This window comes from Oncorhynchus mykiss, chromosome 16 (assembly GCF_013265735.2).
Source record: "Oncorhynchus mykiss isolate Arlee chromosome 16, USDA_OmykA_1.1, whole genome shotgun sequence".
Lineage (NCBI taxonomy): Eukaryota > Metazoa > Chordata > Actinopteri > Salmoniformes > Salmonidae > Oncorhynchus > Oncorhynchus mykiss.
Window position 1 is genome coordinate 45,546,151 of NC_048580.1, and position 23,605 is coordinate 45,569,755.

The window sequence follows — 23,605 nt, forward strand, 5'->3', positions numbered from 1 at the left end:
ACTCAGCCAACTGGATGCAGTTTATCACAGTGCCATCCGTTTTGTAACCAAAGCCCCATATACCACCCATCACTGCGACATGTATGCATGCTCTCGTCGGCTGGCCCTCGCTACATGTTCGTCACCAGACCCACTGGCTCCAGGTCATCTATAAGTCTTTGAAAGGTAAAGCCCCGCCTTATCTCAGCTCACTGGTCACCATAACAACACCCTCCCGTAGCACGCGCTCCAGCAGGTATATCTCACTGGTCATCCCCAAAGCTAACACCCACGTTGGCCGCCCTTCCTTCCAGTTCTCTGCTGCCAATGACTGGAATGAATTGCAAAAATCGTTGAAGTTGGAGACTTATATCTCCCTCGCTAACTTTAAGTATCAGCTATCTGAGCAGCTTACCAATCGCTGCAGCTGTACATAGCCCATTTGTAAATAGCCCACCCAACTACCTACCTCATCCCCATATTGTTTTTATTAACTTTTTTTGCACACCAGTATTTCTACTTGCACATCATCATCTGCACATCTATCACTTCAGTGTTAATTTGCTAAATTGTAATTACTTCGCTACTATGGCCTATTTATTGCCTTACCTCCCTAATCTTACTCCATTTGCACACACTGTATATATATATATATATTTCTATTGTGTTATTGACTGTGCTTTTGTTTATCCTATGTGTAACTCTGTGTTGTTTTTTTGTCATACTGCTTTGCTTTATCTTGGCCAGGTTGCAGTTGTAAATGAGAACTTGTTCTCAACTGGCCTACCTGGTTAAATAAAGGTGAAATAAGTTTTTTTTTTTTTTTTAAATCAGGACATATAAGAATAACAGATGCAAATACTGAAATGCAATGAGTCATTGTCGTGATGTGGTCGATGCAGATAAAGAACTGTCTCTAGGGTAAAATGACTTAGCTACTGCCATAGCCGGGAAATAAAAAAAATACAATAAAGGGTAGAATATTGGTATAATTTCTGCATATCAACCGTTTAGGTATTTATTCAAACTGTCGCCTGGAACAGCATGTTTACTGGCTAGTTGGGTACATCACACTTTTAATGATGCCATTGTTCATCATGCAGATGTGTACGTAAACATATTAAATTAGGTCCGTGTTATCCGGAATACCCTAAACTTTACCTAACCCATTTATCATGTCAACTTCAAAGGGTTAGAGACATCCCAAATGATAGCATGGACCCAATTGAATATGTTTACATAGTACGAGCAAAAAAAAGTCGCTGGATTTATTAGCTATTATTTTTTATGAAAAGTATGAATTTCAGCACCCCGTGGAATGGACCGCTGTTGTACAGGACACACATAGGCACAGGAAAGCGTTTTCAGAATTGACATTTTTACAAGAATCGACTGATAATGACCCAATGTTGCTTGCATATAGCGCGACCAGTCATCTCAACTCCGCGGCGATTTAAGAGAAAGGAGCTGAGGTTTCCCCAGGTACTTTAGCTGAGGAAGTAGAGATATCTGCTGAGCGATATTTGCTTGCTGGTCACATTTCTTTAGACACCACTTTTCTTTAAAACAAAAAGAAAGTTACGAAATACAGTATTTTAAGCGAGCTAGCTTTAGTAATCCAGCAACAAAAAGAAAACACATAAAAACAGACAGCTGTGATTACCGCTTAAACTTTCTTGCCTTGCGCGCCGCGTTCATGAAACGCATGTGTGCTAGCTCCCGTGACATTGCTACAATGGCTCTTGGGAGGTTTCATGTTGCACCAATACTGTTGCAGATCTAGAATATTTACAGTACTGACAAATCAAGACACAAGGGGCAGAGATGTTATCACTTTAATGATAAATTGTTTATAAATACATAATTAATCAAAAGACACCTCTAGGTTTCCTTTGATTTTACATTGTCATTTGAGTTTTTCAATTACAGGAGTATCACCCAACAAGCCATTACAAAAAAAATACATTTGTTTAATCAATAATCAAGTTCTTCATGTACAATTTAGCACACACATAGAATAAATAATTGTTTTCTATGGATTTCTATTTAATTTTCTATTCAATTTTGCAAAGTCAATTACAGTTTAGTGAACTTGCTGTTTCTCTACAATTAAAAGACAATTGGGTGACGCAGTATTGGATTATTGGCAGAAACCTATGCAAAGCACAAACAGGCATACCACTCATTTTATTAATACAAACAAAACAGCTCTATTGAAAATATATTGTCCACAAGCAAGAGCTTTCAGATCTTAGGCAGCTGGAGGAAACAGCAGATATTCTTATATCCTGCCTGTAATATTGAGAAGGCTCTTCATTTTTATCCTATGTCCCTCGTGCAGTATTCAGCCCCTCTCCCTTATTACTGTAACTAGTTTTGTGAACAAACACAAAACATTTTGACAGTTAACAAAGAAGAAAAGCAGCCTTATCCATAATTATAGTTACTTCAGACAGGAACCAACATTTTCCTTAGAGATCCTTCATTACACCACAGTGTTTTTCACATCCTCTGGCTCCTGGATATGCAATTTTTCTGCCTAAAAGTAAAAGACGAAAGTGACAAGTTATAGACCAGTAGATCAAAAAGGTTTAGCAGCTGTCGATGGCATATCATTATTATACTGCCTGTCTTGATTACAGTAGACCGGCATGTAAATCAAACGTACCACATACGAGAGCCCATAAAAGGTTGCGTCTGTGTTTTTACAGTGAGATCTCATCCTGACAACTCACCTCTTGGACAAGCCCAGTGGCCTCTATGTCAGAATCAGAGCCATCTGTAGCCACTCCGTTCTGCTCACCATGAACCCCAGCATCCTCAGGGGCCACAGAGCTCTCTATGGTCAGCTGGGGGGTGTCTATGGCCGAGAGCTGGAGCTCAACACTCTCCTGGTCATGGGAGTTTGTCATTTCGGAGGTACTCTCAGTTAATGCAGCAGGGTGCTGTTTTGAAGAAGGCTCAGACTTTCCCCTTTTAACACCCTTTTCTTCCTCGGCCAGTTTCTCTTCCCCTGACTTTTGACCACTGCCGGAGGCCCCTTCTGTGGTGGTGGTGTCATCCCTGCTTTCAGACCCTGGTTTCTTCTCTGTAGAAGGATCCTCACTACGGGTGGAGTCTGCATCCAGGACTCTGGTCCCTGAGGAGGGCTCTTCAATAGGTATGGGCCATGAGGAGACTGCAGGTGTGCTGGTGAGTGACTCATCATAGCGAGGACTACTAGGAGATCTGAAGCTGGACCTGTCTCTAGTGTGGGTGCCTGACTTGCCTGGACTAGAACTCTGATGGAAGTCAGAGAAGCTGGCCTTCCATGACTTGGGGGACATGAGAGATCGCCTCATCAGAGAGCCAGTCCTGAAAGATATGTGAGAGGGGGGATATGACTACATGTTGATACACTTACTTTTGTTGGACTACTGTTATGCTTTATAATACACTCTGTGTTTAGTTCATCCCAGACCACAACCCATTGATAGACTCAAATGGGAGGAAAGTCAATTAATATATATATTTTTTAAAGTGCCGGTGAGAGATGTAAAATCCTTACCAACTTACCGATTCAACCCCTTGATGACAAATACCTTGTCTGGATGCTGATCCTTCAGATCCTTCATCACATTCTGCAAATCACTGTTGAACTGAAAGAGAGGAAGTTACACCAGATCAAGAAAATATATAAATCGAAAGAGCTAGGACTTTTGTTACCTAAATGCAGACAAAACAGTTTGGTTCATTTGTATAAACCAAAGCAAAGCCCCACATGACTGCTATTGTTGGATGTGTATTCCCACCCAAGTTATTGTGAATAATATGAACTGCACATACAGTAGTCATTTCCTTGAAGAAGGTGTCCCGCAAATTTGAGATGGCTGTGAAGACTGACACATAGCATCCAATTCGGCTTTAGGAACAAAATGAAAGAAAAAAACATTTTTCATTTGAATAGGTTATTAGACACTTGACATGATGATGTATTTATTTGAATGGTATGTCATTCTGCTATCTGGCTCTGTGCTGACTTCTGACACCTTACCTGTCATAGAGAGCAGGGAGCTCATCCCTCAGCTCTCTGTTGATGCCCTCAAAGACACTCTGGGCTATGTTCACTTCATCAGCTGCCTGTACAGAGAAAACCACCATGATAAGATGGAGTTTTGTAGCTTAGCTTAAATGATCATTGCTGTGCAAAGTAAGTAGACAGGGGTCTTTTGTCTGTCTGACCTTGGCTATTTTGACATCATCTTTCTTTTTAGCATTCTGCATCGCCTCCAAGTGGTGACGGGATGAATCGTAGTCAACCAGCTTCCTGCCTCGTTTGGCCACCTTCTCCTGGGGATTTGGAGGAGAGGAAGGATGCACTTGAAAGATAACATACTGTATTTAGGAAGTGTGTGTGTGTGTGTGTGTGTGTGTGTGTGCCACCCGCACATTTTCCAGCCTTACCCTGACATCTGGGAACTGGCTCATATAAGACTCCATGGTACGAAGCGCCTGATCTAACAGCTTTGCCTCATAATCATTCCACAGGAGGTCTTCACCCTGTTGGCATAGGATATATTTATATATATATATTTGTTTTTTTACAGAAATGTGTGTTATAACAACCAACGAACAAGTCATGCACGTCATCCTTAATAATACAGCAGTGCGATGACTGACCTCAACAATGGCCCCCAGGTCCTCTTCTCCATCCCAGTCCGGCTCATAGACATCATACAGAGACTGGGAAAGCCGTTTTGAAGCATCCCGCATTTCTGTGAAAAAGTGGACAACACGGATCACATTTTATCAGGCCTTGGACACCGCTGATGGTAAAGCTATAGAAAACCATGCAATTTAGGGACAACGTCATACATGTTACATCATCATGCATCATGTTTTTAAATGTATGTAAATTGTAAAGTATTTTGTCTGTAAATGTTTTTTTTTTCATTATGTGTTTATGTGTTGGACTCCAGTAAGACTAGCTGTCGTCATTGGCGTCGGCTAATGGGGATCCCAATAAATCAAATCAAAAATCAAATACAGATCACAATCATTTACAACATAGACAGGCAGAACAAATGTTTACCTTTGACAGAACTAAGGTAATGCTTTAGGTCTTTGTATAACCGGTTCCCATCAATCTGCAAACAGAGGTTATCGAGTAATTTGTAGGCTATACATTCATTTTTGGCATTTACAGGGGCAGATTGACATGCCTTTGCTAAATCATAAAATATCGGTGAATATATATTATTGGTTCATGCATGGAGATTGACTGCCAATGAAGACTACCTGTTGGTCAGTGAGATTTAAGAGGCATTGCTCAAATATTTCATCTTTGGTCTCCACTGTCTTTCCAAACTTCTGCAAGACCTAAAAAGTCAGGAACAAAATACATGTACACGTCAAGCTACCTCTAATGGCTCGAACCTTTATGCTTTTCTTCTAAAGTTAGATTGAGAGGCTTTTGAAGGTCATGCTGTGCATTATATTGAGAAATGTAAAGCATACCTTCTCCTTGCCCCTGCTCAGTTGCCTTTGGACTCTTTTGGCAAAGACCCCAGCACCTCCTTTTGGACTGTGGCCTTCTGACATACTTTCCCCTTTTCCTTTCTTGCTTTTCCCTGTTGAGTTTTTTTTTTTTATCCTTGGGAATGTAGAGATAGGGGAAAGAACAGATTACAAAGATGAATATGTTTGTATAGAATGGAGAGTTCTCATTTGGCAACCTAAAAGTAGTTGATTAGAATATTGGTGGGACAAATATATCGTCAAGTATGCAGTCATTTACGTGCATCATGTCAAAAGTGCATAATCACTTGTGCATTCATTATTTCACATAGGATTCACGGTATGTTGCCTGTAAAAACAATTGGGCAATGTATATCTCCTTTATACAGCACTATATTTACACTTCGTCGGCATTCACCTTTTATATAGCCATTATTAAGGCGGCAACGGAGTAAAAATAAGAAATAACCCGAAGAAGATTCTTGCAGGTCAGATAGAAACTTTGTTTGTAAAAATAAAGGTACGTGACGGAGCTTATGAGTGTGCGGGCTCTATTTCTTTAATGGCAACTGAGCAAGAGACATTCAACGTTGACCTTTGTTGTTACAACCGTTGTCATGGTAACACGATGCATTTTAAATTCCTCCAGATTGACAGATTGCAATGCACTGCTTTAATTTCTTCACATTCACAAACAGTAAATTAGCAGCTCGCCATACTTGTAAATAATTTGTAAATAATTACCATGTAATATGTAAATTTTTCTGTTATGGTGAATAAAAAGTTGGTTACAGTTCAATTCTAAACGTTGTCAGATATGTTCTGGTAGTAATGAGCTGGCTCGTACAGCTATTTAAATGAGCTAGTTTAGCAAACCAGAACTTAATTGGCTAGAAAGTAGCTTTCAGTTTCCTGGCTTGTTAGATTTACATATCGTAAATAGCCAATTTACATATCCTAAATAGCCACATTTTTAAACGAATGTTGTTGTTTTTTGGTGCAAAGAATTGAGCAGGTTATGTTGCTATTTGCCAGACCAGACTGCTGGTTGCATGCAGACTACCGTTTTGTTTATACTTTTCCATATCAATGACAATTACACATTTTTTAAACGTTGGACAACAACAATAGGTTGTTGATGCGTGCCAAGCCAGTAAGATGATAAGGTATACTGTCTGAGGGGTTAGCAGGACTTTTAAACATTACCGGAATCGTGAGTCATGACCAATGATGTGGTTGGCCGAAATAAACAACAGGGAATTATTTTTTAAAAATGTTTTATTTATTTTTTATTTTATTCATAATACAAAAATCACCAACTTACATTGCTACATCAAACATGTCTAACAAAACAAAACACAGGTATTAGCAAGAAAATACTAAAACATACAAAAAATATATAAATAAAAATAATAAAAATAATAAACAATTCTAGTGCAATTGTATTCACTCTGAAACAAAAGTTATTCTTGTTGTTATTCACGAGGGATAATGTCTTAACAAGATAATTAAATTCAATCAAAAATATGTGTAATTTTGGTATAGAATCCTGGAATTTTTGTTTGTGTATAAAGTATTTGGCAACAAGAATTTAAAAAATGCACAATCATTTCAATGGTCTTGTTATCATTGCAATAGTAACATATCCTTCATGTCAAAAACATGGGTAGTGTTCATAATGGTAAATAAGTATTTTGCAAGGTTTTCCCAAAACTCTGACAAATTTACATTCAAAGAACGAGTTAGATTCTCACCTTATTTTTCACAGAAAACGCAGATATCATCAATAGCCACAAATTTGAACAACATAGAATTAAATGGATATACCATATGAAGAATTTTAAAGTGCACTTCCTTACATTTGTATGGTATACAATATTTGTAAGGCCTTAACCAAGCTGTTTTTCCAGACAGTGTCAGGAATAACACCCCAGCCATCCTACAATCTAAACTTGATGCCCTCAATCTCACACAAATGATCAATGAACCTACCAGGTACCTCCCCAAAGCCTTAAACACGGGCACCCTCATAGATATCACCCTAACCAACTTGCCCTCTAAATACACCTCTGCTGTCTTCAACCAAGATCTCAGCGATCACTGCCTCATTGCTTGCATCCGTAATGGGTCAGCGGTCAAACGACCTCCACTCATCACTGTCAAACGCTCCCTGAAAGACTTCAGCGAGCAGGCCTTTCTAATCGACCTGGCCGGGGTATCCTGGAAGGATATTGATCTCATCCCGTCAGTAGAGGATGCCTGGATATTTTTTTTAAATGCCTTCCTAACCATCTTAAATAAACATGCCCCATTCAAGAAATGTAGAACCAGGAACAGATATAGCCCTTGGTTCTCCCCAGACCTGACTGCCCTTAACCAACACAAAAACATCCTATGGCGTTCTGCATTAGCATCGAACAGCCCCCATGATATGCAGCTGTTCAGGGAAGCTAGAAACCATTATACACAGGCAGTTAGAAAAGACAAGGCTAGCTTTTTCAAACAGAAATTTGCTTCCTGCAACACTAACTCAAAAAAGTTCTGGGACACTGTAACTCGCACAAGCCTTCCCCATTTCTCCTTTTCCCAAATCCGTTCAGCTGATGTTCTGAAAGAGCTTCAAAATCTGGACCCCTACAAATCAGCCGGGCTAGACAATCTGGACCCTTTCTTTCTAAAATTGTCTGCCGAAATTGTTGCCACCCCTATTACTAGCCTGTTCAACCTCTCTTTCGTGTCGTCTGAGATTCCCAAAGATTGGAAAGCAGCTGCGGTCATCCCCCTCTTCAAAGGGGGGGACACTCTTGACCCAAACTGCTACAGACCAATATCTATCCTACCATGCCTTTCTAAGGTCTTCGAAAGCCAAGTCAACAAACAGATTACCGACCATTTCGAATCTCACCATACCTTCTCTGCTATGCAATCTGGTTTCAGAGCTGGTCATGGGTGCACCTCAGCCACGCTCAAGGTCCTAAATGATATCTTAACCGCCATCGATAAGAAACATTACTTTGCAGCCGTATTCATTGATCTGGCCAAGGCTTTCGACTCTGTCAATCACCACATCCTCATTGGCAGACTCGGCAGCCTTGGTTTCTCAAATGATTGCCTCGCCTGGTTCACCAACTACTTCTCTGATAGAGTTCAGTGTGTCAAATCGGAGGGTCTGCTGTCCGGACCTCTGGCAGTCTCTATGGGGGTGCCACAGGGTTCAATTCTTGGACCGACTCTCTTCTCTGTATACATCAATGAGGTCGCTCTTGCTGCTGGTGAGTCTCTGATCCACCTCTACGCAGACGACACCATTCTGTATACTTCTGGCCCTTCTTTGGACACTGTGTTAACAACCCTCCAGGCAAGCTTCAATGCCATTCAACTCTCCTTCCGAGTCCCCGAGTTCGAATTCCTAATTGGATGACCGTTAAAAAATAGTTTTTTCTAGTAGGAGCTCGTTTTTTTCCGAGTTCCCAGTTGTTTTGAACACAGTGAAGTCCGAGATTTCCGAGTTCCCAGTTGTTTTGAACAAAGCATTTGTTGATGGCAATACCAATCAGATATACAGTGGGGAGAACAAGTATTTGATACACTGCCGATTTTGCAGGTTTTCCTACTTACAAAGCATGTAGAGGTCTGTAATTTTTTTTATCATAGGTACACTTCAACTGTGAGAGACGGAACAAAAACAAAAATCCAGAAAATCACATTGTAAGATTTTTAAGTAATTCATTTGCATTTTATTGCATGACATAAGTATTTGATCACCTACCAACCAGTAAGAATTCCGGCTCTCACAGACCTGTTAGTTTTCCTTTAAGAAGCCCACCTGTTCTGCACTCATTACCTGTATTAACTGCACCTGTTTGAACTCGTTACCTGTATAAAAGACACCTGTCCACACACACTCAATCAAACAGACTCCAACCCCTCCACAATGGCCAAGACCAGAGAGCTGTGTAAGGACATCAGGGATAAAATGTACACCTGCACAAGGCTGGGATGGGCTACAGGACAATAGGCAAGCAGCTTGGTGAGAAGGCAACAACTGTTGGCGCAATTATTAGAAAATGGAAGAAGTTCAAGATGACGGTCAATCACCCTCGGTCTGGGGCACCATGCAAGATCTCACCTCGTGGGGCATCAATGATCATGAGGAAAGTGAGGGATCAGCCCAGAACTACACGGCAGGACCTGGTCAATGACCTGAAGAGAGCTGGGACAACAGTCTCAAAGAAAACCATTAGTAACACACTACGCCGTCATGGATTAAAATCCTGCAGCGCACGCAAGGTCCCCCTGCTCAAGCCAGCGCATGTCCAGGCCTGTCTGAAGTTTGCCAATGACCATCTGGATGATCCAGAGGAGGAATGGGAGAAGGTCATGTGGTCTGATGAGACAGAAATAGAGCTTTTTGGTCTAAACTCCACTCGCCGTGTTTGGAGGTAAAAGAAGGATGAGTACAACCCCAAGAACACCATCCCAACCGTGAAGCATGGAGGTGGAAACATCATTCTTTGGGGATGCTTTTCTGCAAAGGGGACAGGACGACTACACCGTATTGAGGGGAGGATGGATGGGGCCATGTAGCGCGAGATCTTGACCAACAACCTCCTTCCCTCAGAAAGAGCATTGAAGATGGGTCGTGGCTGGGTCTTCCAGCATGACAACGACCCGAAACACACAGCCAGGGCAACTAAGGAGTGGCTCCGTAAGACGCTTCTCAAGGTCCTGGAGTGGCCTAGCCAGTCTCCAGACCTGAACCCAATAGAAAATATTTTGGAGGGAGCTGAAAGTCTGTATTGCCCAGCGACAGCCCCGAAACCTGAAGGATCTGGAGAAGGTCTGTATGGAGGAGTGGGCCAAAATCCCTGCTGCAGTGTGTGCAAACCTGGTCAAGAACTAATTGCAAACAAAGGTTTCAGTACCAAATATTAAGTTCTGCTTTTCTGATGTATCAAATACTTATGTCATGCAATAAAATGCAAATTAATTACTTAAAAATCATACAATGTGATTTTCTGGATTTTTGTTTTAGATTCCGTCTCACAGTTGAAGTGTACCAATGATAAACATTACAGACCTCTACATGCTTTGTAAGTAGGAAAACCTGCAAAATCCGCAGTGTATCAAATACTTGTTCTACCCACTGTATGTATATATAAAAAGTTGGCGGCATGCTAAAGTGAAGCTATATAGGGCAGTGTTTTGACTACAATTCCGTCTTCTTAGCGGGCCTATCATATCTTTCCAAGCCAAGCCTATTATCAAGCCTACTATTATGGAACTACATAGTCAGGAAGGTAAAGGAAGCAATTGATGAGGTAGGGCAGTGGGCATTATTGTGGAGATTCAGGTTCTCTGTAGAGAACTCAGACAGTGTTCTTTACCAGGAGAAAGGTGGGAGAAACTTGGAGAGGGTGGGGTTCCTCATCGAGGACCATGTATGTTGTATTAATCTGATCTATAATAGACTATAGCAGCGTATGATTTGGCAGCTTGGACCTTATTGGAAAGTCTAGATGTCATACAGAGGCAAGGACTCAGAATATGTAGTAGGGCGTTTCAGCCGTCCCCAGTGGCTGCACTACAGGTGGAGATGGGGGGGATATGCCATTGCAGATTAGGAGACAGCAGCTGGCAATTAATTATTGTGTCAACCTACAGGGCCATGGGGTGTCTCATCCTTTGAAAAGGATTTTACAGGCATGCTGGGAACATGAGCGAAGACGGAACACAAGCTTTGGGTGAGTGGGTAATACGCAGGCGAACGTATTACAGATCATCTGGCTGTATAATAGGCGGAGCTGATGGCCATACTGTTGGCCTTGCAGTGGGTGGAGGACATCAAGCCAGACAGAGTAGTTACAGTATTTGCTCTGATTCATGTGCAGTGTTGATGAGTCTCCTGTCATTTAGCTCATGTAGCATACAAGACCTTCATGAGGTAATACAAACCCATGGCAGGATTAGAGCGATGGGTATACAGATAAGGTGTACTTGGGTCCCAGCCCATGTGGGGGTGGAGGGGAACGAGGCAGTTGATGTACTGGCTAAACAAGCACTTAGTAGTGGGGCTATTGATGTTATGGTTTCAATGAGCAAGTCAGAGGGAAAAAGCCTGATATTGACAGTGATGGTGCAGAGATGGCAGGACCAGTGGAATAGAGATACTAAGGGCAGGCATTTATTTCATGTACAAGGAAAGTCGGGGAGGGGAGGTTGGCAGGAAGAGACAGAAGAGAGGGAGCTATTTTTTTTTACAAGATTAAGGGTTGGACACGGCCAGTTGAATAAGACATCCAATCTGATAGGAAATCATCCAACAGGAAAGTGTGATCATTGCCAGGAAATAGAGACAGTGGAGTATGTATTGATACTGTGTGGGCAGTATGAGAGGGAAAGAGAGAGGCTGAGATCTAGTATGATGTGAGAAGGGGATACAGAACATTTGTTTAAATAGTATATTGATTAGAACGTCGTTAGATATAGTCTCAAATATGTTGTTATCTTTTTTAAGAGAAACGGTGCTGGCAGGTAGGATTTGGTTTCTCCCTGTCGCTGACCCACACTACAGTACAGTAGATGGCGGTAATGCACCGTACCGTTGGATGCCAACCGCCGGTAAACCACACCCAAGAATAAGAAGCAACATGTTATGGAAGAAGTGAACTTTATACTGGAGTGTTATTTGAAGAAAGTGGGGGTGGTCCGATGTTGGAATACCAGTTGTTGTTTCAGAATTTACTGGACATGATAATGGGCAGTACGATAGTGAAATGTGCAGCTACAGACCTGGGAATCCAGTGGGCTGGATGGGCCATCGCAGCAGCTCTCAAAACCGAGAAGTTCTATGATTTAGCAGGTAATAACACTTGATTTAAGCCTACCGGTATGTCAATTCTCACCGAAGCGTTTTGTTTGTTTTGTGAATCGCTATGATTTCATATTGTGGTTGGTTACCCAGTGTATATGGTTTTGTCATAAAATATAAACATTCGTTCAGTCAAACTAAACGTATGCATTGGAATCAGGCATTGTGTTTTTCATTCAAGTATATCATGTTGTATCTGATGAATATCAATGTTACAAAACCACTGTTATCTAAACCGCTTTGTTGTAAAACAACTCAAGGACTCCCTCATTCAGATAAGCTTAAGGATTTCCGAAAATCAGCTTAGTTCAACATTACGGCCAACTGACTACCAATTTTACAAGCCTCCACTCAAAGGTTAAAATTAGCCAGATAATGCTGCAACATCCATCTATTAACTAGCTTCGATAGCGCATCCGGATGATTTTAAACAAATGTTTACATTGTAGCGCGAGATTGGTGTTAAATGTGTTGGCCTATCGCGAGATGTTTGTCACACATTGTTACGTTGTAGTTCGCGCAAATGCAATTGGTGCTGTAAGTCCCAACTCCGGTCATCGAGTTACCACAGCAGTACAGTTTTATTGTAGCCCGTCTTTTGTCGATCATCCAACAATAGCATGGTAAACTAAATGAAAACAGAAGTTATGTAGGCCCTTGAATTTGATGGATTGAGTGAGGCAATTGTTGTAGGGTTTTTCATTGTTACAGTATAATATTGTCGACATTTTTATATGATCTGTGAAAGTTCAATGGGCAAGTAAAAACTGTTGTGACAGTATGTGCCATTCAAGAATAACATAATTTACTTCACCGTTAGTTATGTAAAAGACTGCAACTTACCTGTAGACACTGATGAATGGGCATTCCTTGACAAAATTCTTGTGCCACTCCTCTGAGCTGTCTGTGCTCTTGGAAAGTTTTGCCCTTGTACTTTGGAGCCAATTGTCACTCTGTCAGTAGGCTCCTGGGTAAAATATTCATTGAACACGCCTTACTGTGCAACTTCTGTGTGATAGGAGTGGGCAGAGCCATGTACCATGCCCAAAGGGACACATGTCTTGTGCTGATGAACCTTGGTTGTATTTTTTTAGGGTCTGGCACATTTATATTACTCGCCCACCTGAGTCGCTATTGGGGAGGAACTCGTCATTTGAGGCAAAATGTGCAGACCGGATTGGTGACAGCATGGGGAGTAAGGTAAGCTTGACAGGGTGACAGCAGGGTCTCCAATCTAATGTCACCTGCTATGCCCAACAATGAATTCCCATCCTAACAATGGAGAAGAACAAAAAAAAGCTATAAACACCGGCAGAGCTTTAATGTTCTCTGATCATTTACTTTTCAATCAACAAAGTGTTGTATCAGTTTAGTAGTCTTATCCAAGGCTGAGGTTTGGCCCGGCCCAGTCGCAGAACCCTCTAAGAATGGGACTCATTAAAGTTGAGTTAATGAATAATGGCGGGGTTAATGTCAAACTAATGCCTATGTTCTAACCTCTGCAGACTTGGAACATTCCTCTTCATGCGGATCTTAAAGGACGGCCAGGATCGCAGGTTTAACAATGTCAGAGACAGCCCAGGGACATTCTTTGTCTACTGGAGTGTTCAAGGTACTTTTGAATCATTATGGTCGCCGGCTTTTCTTATTCTCACTCAGCCACCACAGCAGTTATTTTACTTCGTCCTCAAGCAATCAGTTTTAACTCACTGCTCAGCCGTTTCGCTCTTCATAAATGTATGAAACCAGATTAGAATAGCCACTGATATCAGGATATTGTGCATTTTGCCCAAATGGGAGAACATAAATGAGGTTTACCATTGGACACTGACAGTACAGTACTCTTTTGAAAATGGTTTATATTTCGGACCCAGGTGAATTTCTAATTGAGGAGCATTATCTTGACACGTGTGCAATTATTATTTATAGATTGGTAGGATAGACCATTTCTGTGAACTACTCTACCATTGGTTCAGTACATAATTTATTCCTTTCTTTCAGCTGTTTGGGTGTTCATGACCCTCCTACCTACTCTCATCCTGAACAGTGAGCAGCGAGATGAGCCATTGGGCCTGAGGGACTACCTGGGCTGGGGGATATGGGGCCTTGGCTTTGCCACGGAGGCCATTGCTGACCAGCAGAAGTGGCTCTTCAAAGGAGACCCAGATAATGCTGTGAGTCAGCTTGGAGGCTGTTTTTTTTCAGGACGTTGACTTTTTATAATTATCATGGATGGAGTGGGGTAGTTGCAAAGTATTCTCACTAAAACATGCTGTCATATGAAAACCCAACCACTCTCAAACCTTTGAAAATAAACTTCCTGTATTTATATGTTAATTTATAGAATATTTATTTACCCAGAATAGCCTCAATTCAGCCTTTCCATTCTCTCCAGGGAAAGTTCATCCAGAGCGGGCTGTGGGGCTACAGCAGGCACCCCAACTACCTCGGGGAGATACTCCAGTGGTCTGGACTCTTCCTCTCCGCCTCATCAGTGATGAAGGGTCCCCAGTATGCCAGTGTGCTATCTCCTCTGTTTGTCTGGTTCCTGCTGCGTCACGTCAGTGGCATTCCCATCCTGGAGAAGCAGGCCATGAAGAAGTGGGGCTCAGACCCTGCCTTCCAAAACTACGTTAAGAACACTCCTCTTCTTTGGCCAATTCCCAAGTTCTGATGTGTTACATACTTTCTAATAGGGTGTTCTGGCACAAGGGGAACTTACTGAACAGGACCATTTGTAATCATCAAGCATCCAATGCGCTGGTTGTCTTTGATATTCTCATATCGAAGCACACATACACACCCGCAGAAACTTCAGATTGTATCTTGCACAAATGTTTTGATAACAGGTTTACTTAAAATCCACAATTTTAACTATACCACTTTTCAGTTGTCTAAAGTCCAGTGGTGTAAAAACACTTGAATGTACTACTTAAGTAGTTTTTGGGTATCTGTACATTGCTATTTATATTTGACAATTTCACTAAATTCCTAAAGAATGTACTTTTTACTCCATACATTTTCCCTGACACCCAAAAGTACTCGTTACATTTTGAATGCTTAGCAGGACAGGAAAATGGTCCAATTCACACACTTATCAAGAGAACATCCCTGGTCATCCCTACTGCCATACTCACTAAACACAAATTATTTGTTTGTAAATGTTGGTGTGCCCCTGCCTATCCGTAAATAAAACTAGAAAAATCAGTCTGGTTTGCTCAATTAGGGATGTGAAATGATTTATACTTATATTTAAAGTATTTTACTTGGTGACTTGAGTCACCTTAATAGAAAATATCTTGACAATTGGGTACTTTTTCCACCACTGCAAAAGTCAGTTGACGTAGTAAACCTACTTGTATCAGTGCTACTCTGTCTAGTCTGCTTTGGAAGACAAGCAAGGACTGTTATTCCTTGCACTTCCGAGCAAAATGCAAAAATAAACTGTTTAGAGGAAGTGAGAACACAACTGGAGTAATGACCTGACAGACTACAGTAGTATTCTGAATTATCTACATTCTTCTACATGTAACTGAAAATTAAGGAAACACCAGTGTCTTAATAGGGTGTTGGGCAAGAACAGCTTCAATGCACCATGGCATAGATTTTATCACTGTCTGGAACTCGGGAGGCAACACTATTCTTCCACAAATTCCATAAAGTACAATCTCAGGCTCTGCTCCAGAATCTCCCATAAGTGTTCAATTGGGTAGAGGTCTGGTGGTTGATATGGCATACATTGTTTTCTTGCTCATCAAACCATCCAGTGACTATTCGTGCCCTGTGGCATCGTCATCCTATAGGGGCATAGCCATGGTAGCCAAAATAACAGCCTGACCAGCATTTTCATACATGGGATGTTAATTGCTTCTTTAACTCAGGAACCGCACCTGCTTTCAATACTTTGTAGCCCTCAAGCATTTCCTGTATTTTTTTTAAGTTAGTGCAGCAACAATGAAAGGTAACGAGAGACCAGTTTAAATGTACTGTATACTGTTTTTACAAATCACAGATCATACAGCATGTACTTGTACAAAACAAATTGACCAGAAAAAGCTTTGATCAAAGGAAATGTTACATTCTTGTTGAAATGCCCCCATTTCTACACACAGATTCTCAGTTACGCAATGCAGCGTTCTAGGCCACTAGGGGCACAGAACATTATAGCCAGAACCAACCTTCATTGTGCAAACAAAGATGGTCATGAAAAGTATGTAGTAAAGTAAAGTAATCCATTTCCGAGGACTACTTGTAGTATAAGCTATATTATAGAACGCTCAGAAAAGGAAAAGGGTGAAATGTTAAACCTAAGTTAAGTTGTATCAGAACCGGCCGTGATTAGGAGTCCAATAGGCCGGCGCACAATTGGCCCAGCGTCGTCCGGGTTTGGCCGTCATTGTAAATAAGAATTTGTTCTTAACTGACTTAAAAGGTGACATTTAAAAATAAAAAAAGTTAAAGTAAAACGTATAATCAAGTTGTATGAATAAATGGCTAAATGTACTGGACTCACCAGGCATACAGCTACTTGGTTACCTCTGTTAGATAATTATAGCTAAAGAACACTGCAGACTAAAGACGCAGCATCATATTAGTATTGTCATACTGTGGCTAGTCTAGAGTATGTAAAAGACAAATGGAGTTAAACATGTACGATCAAACTGCTAAAGCATGTAGACCTTTCAAAAGTGATTATACAAATACAGGGGGGAAAAAACAGAAATATAATGCCACCCGCAGTGCCAACTCCGTTCAAGCCCGTCATAAAAAGCTCTATGCAAAGTTGTTTTCTAACTGGTGATCCGCAAATTGCATGTTAGATATTCATATAAGAACAGCCTTTTTTTCAACAGCCTAAATTCTGACACGCACCTTCGCAACCAATGTTCAAATGTTTCTTTGTAAATAAATCACAGGAGGATACTGAAGAAAAACCTTAAATTGTATCTACAAACCTAGTACATGTCATTGCCAGAGGTGATGAGAAATCAACAGAAAGCATCTTGATTCAGAGCCAACTTTAAAAAAAACTGCGCTCCAAAGAGACCCTCCCTTTTGACTGGAAAAATATATATTTTTTTGCACACGTAAAAAAAAGACAAATCCTACAATTTAAAAATATAAAACATCTGTGGAACCATTACTGTCTCAATCGTGTAAAATTGTCTAAAATAAAACAGGTAAAAACCTATCTGCTGCTAGGTATTGAACAGAGCTGCTCTGCAGCCGCTTTGGATTACTTGAGGAGCGGAGATGCAAAAAAGTTTCCTTGGCGACTGGTGATTCCCACTCCCACGACCGACTTGCTCTTACTCCCAAACCTGAAAGTTACAACAAAAAAACAGTATTAGCATTAGTCAAATGAAGCCAACATTAAAAAGGAGCAAATTATGAACTTGGTGAAAGAACTTATTCAGAGGTCATCTACATTAACTTAAGGCTGTCTGTTTTGTTGAACAATGGCATTTGCATTGAGACTAGCAAAAACCCAAGTCCTTCAGCCAGGAACTACATACACAATGCAGTGACTTACAAAAAAAAACGCTGAATAAGTAAAATGCATGACAGGACAGAGCGCTTACTTGGGTGTAGTCTTGCTCAGGGTGGACCTCATGCGTTGACCCAGAGAGCTGGAGGACGGAGTTTTGTTCATTTGGTGGTGCTCTGGAGTGGTGAGAGGACCCAGCATGCTCACTGGAACAATATCAATACACACAGTCAACATTAGTCACATTACCCCAGTTGGTAACCAACTGATTTGCATTTGTTTTTAAATATAACATATTTTCATAAATTGTCAATATAATAACACATGAACCTAAATGGAGGACCTGGCCTGTAGTGTAGGCAGGCACTCACGTAGGATTTGGTACGGGGTTGCTGAGATAATGCTTGACTAGGCTCACCTTTGTGGTCAGGGGTATAACAGTTATTGTTCTCGATAATCATGTGATCAGGGTGCGGCTGGTCATGGTCCACCATCATGAACTGGCTCCAGTACTCCACCGGCAGGCCCAGCAGACGCTCAATAACCTGGGTAATAATAGAAATGCATTAGCTTCTGTTTTTTCCTGAAGAATTACAGCATATTGCCACATCCTCTTTGAAGGGGCTAAACAGATCAAACAACTTGCAAGACTTAAAATAATTAGACGTTAAAATGTAACCATGGTATTTTTACTGCAAGTTAATTAAACCAAGACTGTTGCTGTAATGAGTTACCTTGGGCTGGCGTTTGGTGTCCTGCAGGATTGTCACGGGCTCTGGGTCAGGCACTGCATGGCCAACGATAGTTGGCCCAAACACCCGAGCCAGGTTGGTGATGTCCATCTTAGTGTCCAGGCTTTGTGCAACCCTGAAAGAGAATGAATGTTGGGCAATAGGAGCCCATTTATCAAGGGGGAAAACAAGCAACAAAGCTCAAAGGGTCAGTGATAGGGAGCAACAATTACATGTAAAATGAGTAAGGAGAGCTGCACAGCAGATGCTAACCTCTGAAGATGAATGGCCAAGAAGGCCAGGGTGTCCCTGTTAGCCTGTGGCAGGTCACTGATTGTCTGGTACATCAGGGCAATGCTGTTATCCTCATCCGCCAGCTCTGAGGACAAAGTGAAACGTCAGTAGAGAGCACAGAAGTTGAGTTGTAGACATGGATTATTATTTGTTTTAGTCCAGATGCAGAATTTAACATTGCAGGGACTTAGTAACTACATTTATTGGTGACCAAGAACATCACGAAGAAACGCTTAACTGTATTTGACTGTATTACTAACCAAAACATTTAGTGTGCCCAAGGACAAAATGGCTATGCAAAGCAACTAAAAGACACCTTTATCCAGTCTACCACTGGCCAAACCAACCACAGAGTGATAAAGTTATTGTTTTATCGCTTAAGGGCCAACACCAACCTGCAGCCTCCATGAAGGTGTGGTTGAGGCGGAAGGTGAGGAGGGGCTCTTTGAGGTTCCTGAGGAAGTCCTTGAGGAGCCCAGTGACGCAGTGGATATCATCCACCTTGCTGAGCAGCGGGACAGTCTTCCCACGCAGGAACTTCTCCTTCAGTTCCTTGACCGTGCGGTCTGAACCGGACAGCCGATAGAGGCCGGTCTGGGAGAGAAAAGAGCATGGTGAAACTGGGCTCAATCATAGATAGCTTCAAACTATTTACTGTGTTTCACACTATATTACTACTGTATAAACTAAGCTAAAAAAATAAATAGCAATTATACAGCTCAGTGTGAGGCTGTATTTTTTAAATATTTTTTTAAACAGACTGGAGATGACAACTCACCTCATGTAGGCCCCTCTGCTCAATCTCATTGACGCAGTGCACCACCAAAGAGGGAATCATGGGAGATTGGACATGGGAGACGTAGTCTGTAAGCGTACCCTGGGATCGGTAATACATTTAAGAGGGAATGGTTATCCCATTAGACTACACTGAAATCACAAGATACTTGAAGACAGACAAGTTGCATGTATCAGAATGAACGTATTGTTTGAGTATATGAATACAAGTTGAGAATTCACAAGAAACAATCCTGTACCTGTCCGATTTTGACAGGAGTGCCACTCAGGCTGGGGATGCATGGCAGGGGACAGCGTTCACGACACTCTGGGTGGGTGACCACTCTGCAGTCACGACACTTCAAGGAGATCTTTCCGAACTTGATCCTCTTGCCACAAGGTACACATGACTCTGGCTTGATTACCTGAGCGTGAGGTAAAACAAAGCGTGGTTGATACAAGTTCGCACAAATCAGAACTTGTCATTTTAACCTGAAAATAAGAACCAAAGCAACACGTTTTTACTACAAAAGCTAATTCAATAAAATAGCCTTTCTAAATTCACCCATGTGATAACCCTCTCTGACTGAAAACAAAATGACATTCCTACCGTTTTGGAGACAAACTCGTGCAAACGGACACCCCCGTTGCCCTGGGGCGTGCTGGGTTCCTGAGGCCTGCTGGGCTGTTTGAACATGACATCCTCAGACTTTACTGACTCCGAGTCCCACTCCTGTGTAGCTGAACAAGTGGGAGCGAGAGGTCAAATACTGCTCTGACAAAGCAGTTATGATGAGTTATGAACATGTCACATTGTCAAGGATAAACTAATACAGTCCCGCTGCGTGCTGCTTCCCAAATAAATATCACATCATGCTTCGACATAAAAATACCATCTTCCATTGTAAAGTTGACCAAATAAACAGTAAATGAGTAAGAGCTGTTACCAGTCTTTCTCCTGCTCCGAGTCCAGTAGGGAACCGACTCAATAGTAGAGACGGCTTCGATGGGACCTCCGTTAGCAGGCACGGTCACTGTAGTCTTGGCCACAAGAGACTCATTTCCCTACAGCCATTAAACAGATCAGTCAAATCACTTTAAACCTCAACCGTATAATGAGTAACCGCTCTCAGCTCCCTACATTTGATTCATTTAGCAGATGCTCGTATCCAGACTTACAGTTAGCGCATTCATCTTAAAAGAGAAATTGCATCATAGCACCACCCCAACAGCAACATATGTGAAAATGGTGCATTCCTATGTTTGGTAGTAAAAAAGACAGGAAGATAAGCATTTCTAATGACACCTGTGTACATCATGTGATTTTAACCAATGAGTAAGCATTTCCTACTAATTGGTTGAAGTGCATTGGAAACACTTGTCTTTATAACTACAAAACGCACCATTTTCATATGTTGATGTTCAAGTAGTCCTAGAGATTATTAATATGAAGTTGAACATGAAATTTCACAATAAGATAGCTAAGTGAAACAAGCACAACAGTCGTAGTAAGTTATTTCTTAAATAAAAATAAAATAGTTATCAGCAAAGTCAATGTATATAAATATATATATGTGCATTAAAAAATAAAGTATGTGCGTGGGGGGGGGGGGGGGTTAAGACATCTGTCTTTTTAAGATACCCTTTAAAGGGTTTCAGATGTTTTTGGACAATGGGCATATTTACAGAAATGAAACCTTTACCTTTTCAGAAGTTCTGCCTGTTGATCGAGACCTTTTGGAAGCACATGGGGGACCATCAATGAAATTTCTTGAGGCAGAACGCTGTAATGAAGATGTCAAACATGTTAATAACAAATACACCACCGCGCCCTTCATTTACACATTCAATAAATAATTCCAATGAACTGCTTACCCTCTTTTCACGTTTCTTCAGTCGCACAGTTCTCACGATGGATGAGTCCCAGTCCTGGAATGGTTTATCAAACAAACAGACCAGGTTCATTATTGCAAAATATGCCAACGTATAATGAATTGCTTTAGCCATTCTCCAAGCTAAAGGTTTGGATGAGTAATATACTTGATTCAGAGGCTTAAGCATTTAGACAAGACAAATATATAAACTTACCAGAGAGTCATCCGTTTTATCATAGCTGATGTCTGATGAAATGGAGGCAGACTCATCAATGGTCTTCAATCTATGGAAAATAACCAAATTAAATAGTGTAACTTTTCAGACGTTGATATGTTAATAGAAAATGCATTGGTAAGCTTTTCAACTCATGAACAGGAGCAAGGCACTAGAAGTGGGTCCTTACCTTCGGCTGGTGTTAAGGTTGGCTGGTGCCGCCTGAGAACGAGCGTTAAGGAAGGCCAGAGCAGAACGCTGCTCTTCATTCAGCTGGATGCTATTGCTGGAGCCCTCGGTGATCAGAAGCTCCCGAATCAGCTGGATCTGGCGGTCCTGTAACACAGGAGAACACAGGGAGAGCGGAGGTGAGAGGAGTCGTATGAAGCCATTTGACAGTTTATTGGGAGAAGAGTGAACCAGTCTGAGGGTGCCAGTGAAGAGAAGAAAATATGAAGATAGACTTTATCTGTGCATACACACCAACTTATCACAGTCAGCTTCTGCCTTCTGGCGGCGGCGGATCTCCACGTCGACTTGATTTCGAGCATGCTTGAGTTTGACTTCCAGGGCTCCCCTCTCCGTTTCTGCCTTGGAAAGCACTTCCTTGCAGGACCCCAGGTCCCGCTCAAGCCTGAGCCATCTACGACGGCAGTCCTCAAAGTTAAGGGCCATCTGGATGAACTCTGATAAGGGAAGTTGTACAATAATGTGTGTTAGCTTTAAATACATCTTATCCATTGTCTATATTATTAATCTCCTTGTCAAATCAAATTAAACAGAATTACGTACGGGGCTCAATGCTCTCATTGAGTATGTCTACATGAGACCTCAGATTGCCAAACAAGCTGTGTAGGTTCATCACAGCAGTGTCCATCTTCTGGGAAAAATAAAGGGCACATTGAAAACAATACTGATCATGAACTTCTATGAGGCTCATAAAAATAAAAGTCAATATTGAATAACATCATCCCCAAGCTAATTGTGTCGGCACAATTGTCTGCTGGTGAACCCTAATCATAGAGCTTGTAACGTTAGTCCTATAAACCAAAAAGGATTTACCTCTGGTTCGTTCAGCCATTTCTATGAGGAAAGAATCTTGTTTTATTTAACTAGAATACGGTGTTGGCTAAACTCCGAATACAAGGTCCGAGGTTAACACAGCCTTAGAAGATTTTACGTTGCGTTTTATGAGATTACATCAGTCAGTTAAAATTACCGTTATGAATTATTGAGCCTGTGTTTTTTTTTAATTATATAAAATAATCACATTTCACAAAAAGTGGAGGTTAGAAGATTCTCATATAACAAAAAACGTGTAAGATCTCCTAAGCCTGTGTTTGCCACAGACCTTATTTTCGGCATTTATTCAAAACGCCCACATTTTTGTCCAACGAACCATGACGGAGTTAACGTTAGTGCCTAAAAAGACGCCATTACTATTACTCTATTCATCATAGTAACCGAACTAACGTTGAAGATTTGAGTAAACATGTTGATTGTCATTAAAAAAAAGTTTACTCGCACATACAAAACATTTAGCTAATTTAGCAAGCAAAAGTAGATTTAGCTAGGCTAGCCAACATTGTTAATGATGGAACTATGATTCAAAAAACTACAGCTAGCTAGCATGCTAACGTTAATAGAATAACTAACGTTACAAGTACATACCGCTTGCTGAGTCCACCACTCTGAGTAATGAAATAAGGCAGACAAAACACCTAAACCTTTTCACAGCCAAATGTTTTGACCTCTCTTTTGCCACTGGATGAGCAAGTGTGTTATTCTTTTGTTCGGATCATCTCAAGCTCAGCTCCTGGAAGTGTGTATTCAAATAAAATAGGCACGTTTAATTTCAAATGTACCCACTAGCCAATGAATATC

The 23,605-nt window shown here is 41.2% G+C and overlaps 3 protein-coding genes across 4 annotated transcripts; 1 reads left to right on the forward strand and 2 right to left on the reverse strand.

The window, feature by feature from the left end:
* Window positions 1-1,798: 1,798 nt before the first annotated feature.
* On the reverse strand, window positions 1,799-13,403 carry LOC110492104 (bridging integrator 2). Its single transcript, XM_021566128.2, has 12 exons — window positions 13,190-13,403; window positions 5,476-5,611; window positions 5,257-5,337; window positions 5,051-5,105; window positions 4,639-4,733; window positions 4,423-4,518; window positions 4,201-4,308; window positions 4,013-4,098; window positions 3,805-3,880; window positions 3,535-3,617; window positions 2,715-3,333; window positions 1,799-2,518 (listed from the first exon to the last, which is right to left on the reverse strand). Exons 2-12 carry the CDS (start codon window positions 5,557-5,559, stop codon window positions 2,465-2,467), a joined length of 1,437 nt encoding a protein of 478 aa, XP_021421803.2. The 5' UTR covers window positions 5,560-5,611; window positions 13,190-13,403; the 3' UTR covers window positions 1,799-2,464.
* si:ch211-210c8.6 lies at window positions 12,064-15,553 on the forward strand. Its single transcript, XM_021566129.2, has 5 exons — window positions 12,064-12,337; window positions 13,441-13,546; window positions 13,852-13,958; window positions 14,348-14,520; window positions 14,742-15,553. The coding sequence occupies exons 1-5, from the start codon at window positions 12,187-12,189 to the stop codon at window positions 15,018-15,020; spliced, it is 816 nt and encodes a 271-aa protein (XP_021421804.1). The 5' UTR covers window positions 12,064-12,186; the 3' UTR covers window positions 15,021-15,553.
* Window positions 15,554-16,318: 765 nt separating this feature from the next.
* racgap1 (Rac GTPase activating protein 1) lies at window positions 16,319-23,585 on the reverse strand. Of its 2 annotated transcripts, none has more exons than XM_021566127.2 (17): window positions 23,393-23,585; window positions 22,514-22,601; window positions 22,205-22,407; window positions 21,912-22,057; window positions 21,722-21,791; window positions 21,509-21,562; window positions 21,337-21,417; window positions 20,581-20,698; window positions 20,244-20,374; window positions 19,894-20,058; window positions 19,638-19,736; window positions 19,255-19,453; window positions 18,839-18,944; window positions 18,569-18,701; window positions 18,253-18,379; window positions 17,929-18,040; window positions 16,319-17,667 (listed from the first exon to the last, which is right to left on the reverse strand). In XM_021566127.2, exons 2-17 carry the CDS (start codon window positions 22,596-22,598, stop codon window positions 17,583-17,585), a joined length of 1,914 nt encoding a protein of 637 aa, XP_021421802.1. In that variant the 5' UTR covers window positions 22,599-22,601; window positions 23,393-23,585; the 3' UTR covers window positions 16,319-17,582. The 2 variants fall into 2 exon arrangements, with proteins under 2 accessions (XP_021421802.1, XP_036802929.1); XM_036947034.1 differs by having other exon boundaries at window positions 22,514-22,598; window positions 23,393-23,581.
* Between the last annotated feature and the right edge of the window lie 20 nt (window positions 23,586-23,605).

What these genes read in the sequence shown, in the direction of transcription:
- LOC110492104 (XM_021566128.2), bottom strand. Translation starts at nt 5,559, where the DNA reads ATGTCAGAAGGCCACAGTCCAAAAGGAGGTGCTGGGGTCTTTGCCAAA. An exon ending in CTCCCTGCTCTCTATGACAG is followed by an intron (nt 3,881 to 4,012) that starts GTAAGGTGTCAG and finishes TTGTTCCTAAAG; the next exon opens with CCGAATTGGATGCTATGTGT. An exon ending in CCACTGGGCTTGTCCAAGAG is followed by an intron (nt 2,519 to 2,714) that starts GTGAGTTGTCAG and finishes TTTTACTTTTAG; the next exon opens with GCAGAAAAATTGCATATCCA.
- si:ch211-210c8.6 (XM_021566129.2), top strand. Translation starts at nt 12,187, where the DNA reads ATGTTGGAATACCAGTTGTTGTTTCAGAATTTACTGGACATGATAATG. An exon ending in GTGACAGCATGGGGAGTAAG is followed by an intron (nt 13,547 to 13,851) that starts GTAAGCTTGACA and finishes TAACCTCTGCAG; the next exon opens with ACTTGGAACATTCCTCTTCA. An exon ending in TGTCTACTGGAGTGTTCAAG is followed by an intron (nt 13,959 to 14,347) that starts GTACTTTTGAAT and finishes CCTTTCTTTCAG; the next exon opens with CTGTTTGGGTGTTCATGACC.
- racgap1 (XM_021566127.2), bottom strand. Translation starts at nt 22,598, where the DNA reads ATGGACACTGCTGTGATGAACCTACACAGCTTGTTTGGCAATCTGAGG. An exon ending in TTATACCCCTGACCACAAAG is followed by an intron (nt 18,041 to 18,252) that starts GTGAGCCTAGTC and finishes ATATTGTTCCAG; the next exon opens with TGAGCATGCTGGGTCCTCTC. An exon ending in CTGAGCAAGACTACACCCAA is followed by an intron (nt 17,668 to 17,928) that starts GTAAGCGCTCTG and finishes TGTAACTTTCAG; the next exon opens with GTTTGGGAGTAAGAGCAAGT.